General features: G+C 34.2%; 1 protein-coding gene across 4 annotated transcripts in view; it reads left to right on the top strand.

Moving 5' to 3' along the window:
* DYNC1I1 (dynein cytoplasmic 1 intermediate chain 1) overlaps positions 1-9,070 on the top strand; it is a 258,394-nt gene that overhangs the window by 5,268 nt on the left and 244,056 nt on the right. For 2 of the 4 annotated variants that reach the window (XM_011363367.1, XM_011363348.1), the window contains exons 2-3: positions 2,998-3,116; positions 5,842-5,932. In XM_011363367.1, coding sequence (XP_011361669.1) covers positions 2,998-3,116; positions 5,842-5,932 — 210 coding nt within the window. Of the gene's footprint in view, positions 1-2,997; positions 3,117-5,790; positions 5,933-9,070 lie in introns of all 4 variants that reach the window. The other 2 variants (XM_011363357.1, XM_011363340.1) reach the window with 1 other exon arrangement.

Below are 9,070 nucleotides of genomic sequence, written 5' to 3'. Positions count from 1 at the left end.
AACGGGGCCACCCTGAAGTTTTGTCCTGTCCTTGGCCTTCTGCCAAACTGCTGCAAGGTATGATGGACAGAGGTTTCCTGGCCTGTCCTCACTTGTTCCTCTAATAACCACAGAGCTGTCTTTGGAAAAGTGACTGATAATTCTCAGTTGGTAATTTTTCTTTCTTCGATTATCCTCTCTAGGTCTTAGCTGTGATTACTCTACACAAATAGAAATATCATTGGCTGAGGAAAACATCTTTAGCATATTTTTTAATTATTAATACTGTGAAATCACTCCTTATTGAGTCATTAAAACATATTAGGATTCTGTAGTATTTACATGGAAAAAATCAAGAGTTTCATGATTAGGGCACTTGGTGTAGCTGTCTTGGATGAAGTAACATTGTTTACTTTAAGGTGCTATTTGGTGACAGATAGGTCTGCCTTTATTTCCAATAAGCCCCAGTTACCTAATTTTGCATTTTTCGTGGTCAACTTTGAATGTGTTCATAGCTTTCCTAAGCTTATGTTACATCCAGATGGACATTTGTCCTTATTAATATATGTCATTATATTGCCTGTTTCCTGAAGGATTAGAAAAGATGGAAGGCAGGGAATGAGTTGTAGAGGTGCCTTGTATTGTGGGAGTGAAATTTTAGAGCTGGAGTTCAGGTGAACTTTATTTGCAGAATATATGGTTATGGATGTTAACCTGTGATTTACCTTTTAGTATGTTTCTTGAATGATTAAAGTTAAAATAAATAAAAAAAAAACAACAACAGCTTTTGTGCCTTTCTGCATAGGTCATACATGACAGAAAATTATAGATAATATGCCCTAAGTTTATTCAAAAGGAAAAGATTAGGCAGATCTTTTTCTGTTCACTCTCTATAAGCTGCATTAGAACTTCTCAGTTTCATCATTAGCATTCTGTTGTCAAGTAAATTTTTGTTGAAAGAATAAGGAAAGGTTAAAGATTTTTTATTTTTTGATCATAGAAACAGACCCAATTTGGGTCTGTGTTTTATTTTTAGAACATAGAAATGGTTTTGTTATGAGCGTGGAGTCACTGGAAGTTTAGGTGACTCCTCACGGTGGTGTTGTAAAGGGGCTTTCTGAATGGGGTCCAGTTGGTGGAAATTGGCCTGAATACTATGTCATTCTAAGATTCTATAGCGGTAGAATAACACTTACCAAAAGCAGATATTCATTCATTCATTCAACACATTTTTTTTTTTTTAAGCATCTACTATGTGTCCGGCCCTGATCTAGATGTGAGGATATAGTGATGAACAGAATAAACACATATCCGCTCTCAGTAAAGCCGATAGTCCAGCCATGGCTTAACTATTATAACACTCAAACTATTCCATATTGGCTAAGATGAATTTTGCTTGCCTTAGTTTTTCATTTGTATTTCAGTAGCTGCTATAGTAATTCCCTTTTCTTTCATTTCTCCCCTTTGTCTCCCATTCTTCTTTTAACTTTATTATGTGAATGTTGATACAGATCTTCACTCTGCAAGTCCCTTTTCTCAGTTCTGTCATCGCCTTCGTTGTATGCATAAACTTTGAAACTTGCTCCAGTAGTTTAAATGTTAAAATTGGAAAAGAACATGAACTGTGATATCTTCCCTGATAGAGATTAAACTGCCATTTCAGAATTTTGGAGTGCTCAAAACCCTCTCATACTCTCATTAGTCCCTATTGACCTCCATAATGGCAGTTTTCCCTCTACTGACAGATAGACTTCACAAATATCAGTGTCTTTTAAGCCTGAGGCAAATAACAACAGAAGTGTTGAGCTCAGAACTATGTACAAAGATTCATTTTGCTTATTATCAGGGTGTAGTTTACCGTCTGGGAGTTAAGTAAAAATTTGCATGAACTTTTTCTGCTTTAGATGCTAAGACATAAATTATGCTTCACTGCTTTGCAATGTACTCTGCATTCCTGAAGGAGGTAATATGCCTGTTCAGGTGCCAAACTTGCCCCTAGGGAGGAAGGTGTGTCTGATAACTGGATAATTGGCTTTTGACAAGCTTTAAGGCAGCTTCACTTCTGTAAACTCACAAAGCTTTCTTGTGAGGTCGCTGCACATGGAATAAGATGTTATCATGTTTCAGACTTGGGGCAAATGCCTTGTCTTAAGAAGTAACTGTGTTATGAAAAAGAAAAAAGACCTTAATGTTTAATAACCCGAGTCCTGCTGTTAACCTTCTTTAACCTGTATTCTGACTTGTTACTGTCCTGTGAAAATACAAACTGGCATAGGATCTGACTATAAGAGGCTCACACACAAAATGTGGTTTATTTTTAAATAGAATCTGGAAAAAGAAGTTCTTCTAAATGATTTTTTTTATTCAATATTTTTGACGCATTAATTTTCTCTTTTTAGTTAGTATGTATAATAGAAGCCTATGAAAGTCAGAATTAAGTAATGAGACATCAATATCGTTCACATGACTTAATAATTAGATTTTAGCCTAGCTTATTTTAAATCATGATAAACTTAGATTTACTGAAACAAATAGCGTATTTTACAGTTACAGATTTTCATAACTAATTTTACTTTTTAGTCAGATCCCAATAATACCTTGTTTGCATAATTTCAAACATGGAGCATGAATATTACAAACACACACTCACCGAGAACTGATAGTATGTTTCCCAGAAGGGACAAGGGGTGTCTCAAAAGCAGACGAAATTTTTAAAAAATTTATATCCCAGTTCGAAATATTTTGTCTTGATGGTTTCTTCCAAAACTTGTGAGAGAAAGAAACTTTTATGCCATGTGACAGAAGCAGGAAAAATATTCAACCAGCAGAGAAAGCACTGGGTTAGTAATTATTAAATGGAGCAATTACAGTGTTTTTTTCATCCTTTATACACATGGTTATATCTATTTAGGGCTTTGGTCTGGTCTTCACAGCCAGGCATTTACCATTTTCAGTTTCCGCCAGGAAAAGCATACATTTAGTTCTGTTATTAACTCTTGTTACTGGCGTCTACTTTTTAAAGGCTGATATGCAGCAGAAGAAGGAACCTGTTCAGGACGACTCTGACCTGGATCGCAAGCGCCGGGAGACAGAGGCCCTGCTGCAGAGCATTGGCATATCGCCGGAGCCCCCTCTAGGTACTTAAAAGGGCTTTGTGTTATTTATTATTTCCTTAAATTCGATTTGCATGGGATACACCATGTCCAACATTTACTATTCTTTTACTTTTTTTCTTTTTCTTTTTCATTTTTAAAGAAGTTCTGTGGCTTATGGTTCAGATTATTTATTTTTGGAATTGAGGGGCTGGAAGGAGAAGGGACGACAGGTTGTATGTAGAGTCGTTAGCAATTGGTTGCTTATTGACTGATTATATGGTCAACCGTCTCTACTGTGTTACGTTAGATTATTTTATACTTGCTAAACGGGTTGCCACATGGTAAATACAAGAAATTCTGGAATTTTTTTCTTCAGTTATTCTTTATTTCCATTGCTGAATTCCAGCCACTCTGCCAACCTAAATACTGTGAATCTGGTTATGAATTTCATAACCACCACAGGCATAGTTATTCCATGCTGAAAATAGAATGCTCAGTGGGAAAGTTGAAGGAAAACCTAAAATGCTGACAGATTAGCAGCTAACTAACAAGTTTTATTTGATTCTATTGTATGTCTTGGTTTCATTGTTAATTGGCATTTTCACTGTAATACCCCTCTTCCAACTCATTCATTCCTAGTTAATTGTCCATGATCTCATTTTATTACTAGGATTTAGATATTGAACTATTTGTTTTATTTGTGTTGAAGGTACATATCGTGGTTTTTTTTTTTCTGTCATTTAACTGTGTATCTCTCATGTGAAGTTATTTTTTTTTCTTTATCTGTTTGTTTTCCTGACATTTCAGAGTAGTCCTAGAGTGTGCATAAAATTACATGATATGCAGTATAGTTTAAAAAACTTGAAAAACAATACATATAAATAAAGACAATAATAGTTCCTTTAAAAATGGTTTGTTTTTCTTTAATTCTACCATTAATTTTATATTAAAATAAATTCTCATTTATTTCCATGGTCACTTAAACTAAGAACAAAAATTATCCTATGTACAAAAAAAGATAAGTATTTACATTAATGTAAATAAGAAAAAACAATATATAATGAGCCTGCAAATTATTAAATATTGTTGGATATAATTTAATATGTACACACAAAATTAAAACACCATGAAAAAGCATTTTATACTCAACTTTGATTTGTAGTAGATAAAATCATATGTCTAACAATGATATAATAAGCCCCAATTAGATGTCAATAATCTTGTTTAGCTTCTTTATGGCATGGAAGATGTAACCTATGGGATACTGATGGACCTTCTTCAAGGAGGTTGACAAACTTTTTAGTACTTAGTTGATGTGTGATATCAATTAGACATATTGTAATCAGTCGTATTTTTGCCTCAAAGTAGTCTTGGAAATTCTGTTACAATGTAGACACTGGTTAAACATGATAGTAGTATGTCCTCTTCTCCCCTACCCAACATAAAACCAGCAATTAAACTTTAAGAACAAAACAGTTTACTCTCCCTAAGCCGTGTCCACATTTTGAATTATCCCTGAATCCCTATCAACAGGCTCTGGCAAGGGTGGACTCCATTTTCAGTTGTCATTCATCTCTCTGACTTACCCTCTGACTTATTGCAGAGGATAATCAGTGAATTAATTGGGGGACCACATGAGAATTCCTAGTTTCTTGACAGATCTGCCACTTGTGTTATAGGATTTGGATAAAACAGTTAAATCCTTTACCCTATTAAATAAATAAAAGGAAATTGCACATGATTGAAACCAAATGGGAATCTACACTCATGAAATGAAGTTTCTTTCTGCCCATATGACTTCATTGGCATGTGTGATATTGAGAACCCGTTGAATTCGTCTGGCCTGGAGCCATCTTGGCTCTTTGGTGCAGCTTCTATCTGAAGGACGTTTGGTTTGTATCTGAAGGGTAGAGAAAAAAAAATACACTTGAATTTTTCTTTAGCTTGCTTTTGTTATTCTTGCTCTCAGATTTTCAGCTTGCACTGACCTCAATCTTTGACCTTGCTTCTCCTGTCTTCAGAATGGCAGTTTACTTACGTGAACACGGCACTGCCTTCTAGAGCTGCCAGAGGCAAAGGAACACAAGTCCCAAACACAGTAAACAGTACAATGGGATGAAACTAATAATTAAATGTAAAAATAAAGCATCCTGGCATTTTCCTTTGTTTCGAAAGAGATTTTTAAATTACCAGGTTCAACATTTACCCTTTCTCTACCTGTCACTTAGTTTCTCAATAACAAATACAGTTTATGATTCACAGAAGATCGATTTCCCTCCAAATGCAGACGTACAACAGACTCTTCTGACTCTTCTTGACTATTTAAATTATCCAGAATCACTTCATAATCTATTTTAAAATTTTATAGACACTCCATTTTATTTTTTAATAGGTCACATCTATGCTAACAAAATAAAGTGGAGAGTTAGAATTATTTGGAAAGTTCATACTAGAGAGATCTTTGATTTAAAGTATCTGGATAATTATTTTAATTCTCCATTTTACTTCGTTAAGGTGGACATGGCCTTAGACTCTCTAAGTTCTGTCTAAATTCATTTCAAATTTTAATTTCCAAAATATAAAAAATTCACTCGACTTTCTTCCTTTTCTTTCCTTTTTTTTTCCCCCTTATCCCATCTCAATTTCTCCTGGCCATACTACCACTTTTTAATTTGGGCCCATTTGTTTTGGTTTGTCTGACACTGCTCTTCTCCAGTGCAGTCGCTGCATTTTTTAACATGGGATACCTGTTATTTTCATTATTTAGTCCCAACCCCTATGTCTCCCTCCTCGAAATCAGCGAGCACTCCCAGTGAAGCTGGAAGCCAAGACTCAGGCGACCTGGGACCATTAACAAGGTAAGAATCGTCTCTTTACGATGGTCATTGTAGGATGTCAATTAAAAAAAAAAAAAAAGCCTAAAAAAATCAAAGCACTGTTAAATCTTTGTGAATAGAACACTGAAATGTTCTAACCCTAAATTTAATTTTTCAAGCAACTTCTTTGTTTGCTCAATAGAGTCAACTAATTTGTCCCTCAAGTATTTTTATTATTGTTACTAATTGTGATCATCAGGGTTGACTGCTCCATTTTGTGTGTCACTTGCCAAGTTTTTATTACACTATGTCTACTCAAAGATTATGTAACTTCTGAAAGCAGATACATGTATTCTCTAATTAATATATGCGTGGAGTCATGGTAACTTTCTTAATTCATTCGCCTTCACCAGGATTCCCACATGCAGGTGCTCATAGGCAGGTGATATAAATGAGTGGGGTGTGGCATCCTGTGGCAACTGAATTATAAAGCACTCTATTTATAAAGGCCAGATGGTCTCCTCACAGCCCAGGCTGGTTGAACTCATGTGGGAATATGAACCCAGTTTTTCCACATCTCTCAATTTTTCACGAGAAGCTAAAAATTCAAGAATTTATGTAACAATCTCCTAAATGTTAAATGTTAATGACTTTGTTAAAAGTGGTTGTGGGCCGGATTTGGGCTGCAGGTTGGCAATTTGTAACCTCTGTCTTTGACTCTTAATTAAAAAAAAATCATAAAATGCTTTAATGAATCTCAGATAAGAGAAAAAACAATCATCCACAGTACTACAATTCCTAACAAATCAGCTTTCGCCTTGTCAATCCTTCTTTACCTGTGTATATTTCTTGCTACCACATGTGTTTCTGGGGGGAGAGGTAAATAATTTTGCATTTTTCTTTTTTCACTTAACACATTATCATAAGCATTATCTTCTGAAAGTGCATCGTTTCCCCGTAGGCTGAGGCAATTTTGGTAGAGAAAAATATGGAAATGAGAATAGTCTGGTATTAGCCTGAACTGTAGGGTTCTTTTTTTTTTTTTGCTTTCTGAAATCAGCATGTAAGACTGGTATTATATCACCCATATCTGCCTGTTGGTTTGTTTCAGACTTGAGAATGTATTTTGTTTTGATTGGTCTTTTCAAACTAGTGGACATTGCTTCCAATTTGAGAAGAATGAAAGTAGAGGTTTTTGTGGGCACCAGGCTGGTTTATTTTAGCAAATCGCCTTCGTGATTTGGGGCAGCACATGTCTTCTCTCATATTTTGCTTTGAACACTTCAAAGATCTTTGAGGGGGAAAAAAAGTAATAATAACACACTTACGTAAGATCTCACATTTATATAAGAGCTGGCACAATATAATCACGTTCTAGAAGGTCCATTGGTCTATCATTAAGTTAATATATTTGCCTCTTTCTTTATAATGATGGTGTTATGTCATTAAGGATTAGCTTTAAGGGTACAGTTGTCAGCATTAAACTCGGTCACTGTGCTCAGAGTTGATGAGCCCTTTTGAAAACTTTCTAGAGAAAGCTGACTTACGCCGTTAGCCTTGTGGGTACAGCAGCAATTGTTCCTTCTCAGAGAACATCACTCTTCATTTCTTCCTTCTTCTTACATGATTTTTCTTTTTTTTAACTTAAGAAATCATTTTGGAAGAAGTGTTGCCCACTCCTGCCCCCCGCAAACTCTAACTAGCTTCAATTCTTTATAGGAATGTTCTGGCAAGAAGAGACAACTAGAAGTCAGTGGATAAATCCCTTGCTAAATGTAAATTTCATAGGATTGAAAGAAAACTGGCACTGAGGAAATGATGATTTTTCAGAAAAATAGCACAAAGTTTGCTTAAGGAGAAGGTATTGGGAATAGCTTAGTAGATGTTGCCCTTGTTTTGAACTTAGGAAAATTCCATGCAAATTTATGTTTTTGCTTTCGTAAAATAGATATGGGAATTAAATTTCAGAATAAAATTATATTTGTTTTTAAAATTTCACTTGGAATGTCTTTTTCTGTAGAAGAAATATCCCTGAAACAATTACGATTAATTTTAACACTTCATAAAACATGAGACTGGGAAAAGAGCTTGGTAATTCCTAAGAATATAACTCTATCTCATAAATTTGCCTATTTGTGTGGAATTTGGACTCTGAAAAATGGAAAATCTTTCAAATGATAACATAGGAATAAAATTAACATTTCTGGTCTTAACTAAGGATGCACATAAATTCTGTCATTCACTTGCCAAAATTTCAAACCAAAACTAAAATTTTCTTTACAGAGTCAAATTGCAAACATTTCTTATATAACTCCCTGTAAGTGGTTAATTTGCAAATTGGCATGCTTAATGTATCCTATTATAAAGAAAAGGTTAAAGTAGCGCTTTTAAAAAATCAAGTATAACAAAATTCCTTTTATTAATTTTTAAAACGGTTACTTTTTTTAAAATGAGTGAGTAGAGAGTTGAAACATATAATAAATTTTCAATTATAGTAGTGTGGTTTAATTTTTTCAAACTTAGAGTATCGCAACTTATTTTGCAATTTCTGCTCCTTTTGTTATGGCCCTCTTCTTTACAGTTTACATTTATAGTATTTTACTTTTAATCACTTTTGGTAAAACTAATTAGTCATTGCACAGCTACTAATCATATTGGGCAAATACAAACTCAATATTATTAATAAAACATTTGAAAGACTAGTGTTACTTAGAAACATAGATGTAGAAAGTCCTAAATATACTATATGCAACTGGAATCCAGCACAACATTAAGGGGATACTATGCTGTGATTAATTTAGGATTGATTTAAAAACTCAAAGATATTTTAGTATAGGAAAAAAGTGTTACCATAATTCAGCGTATGAAAAGGTCAAAGAGGGTAAACAACCATTGTAACATACACTTAAATGGTACTTGAGAAATTTAAACATCTATTACCATATTTTAAAACTTAGTATTTTCTCTGTATGATAACGAATAGTAACCTCAAACCAACAGCCTACATCTTTTATACACAGGGGTGAAGCATTTACTACTTCATAGCCCTTAAAGAAGAAAAGAAGAATGACTTATGTTTAGTTGAATATATGTCTTCTTTCTTAGGAAATGACAAGTTCTTTTAGGGCAGGGAGTAAGTGATATTTGAGGTTGTACCCATATAGTAGGAATTTGATAAAT

This window comes from Pteropus vampyrus, unplaced genomic scaffold, assembly GCF_000151845.1.
Source record: "Pteropus vampyrus isolate Shadow unplaced genomic scaffold, Pvam_2.0 Scaffold4, whole genome shotgun sequence".
In the NCBI taxonomy this organism is placed as follows: domain Eukaryota; kingdom Metazoa; phylum Chordata; class Mammalia; order Chiroptera; family Pteropodidae; genus Pteropus; species Pteropus vampyrus.
The sequence above is the reverse complement of the archived record's forward strand: the minus strand, read 5'-3'. Positions and strand labels throughout refer to the sequence as shown.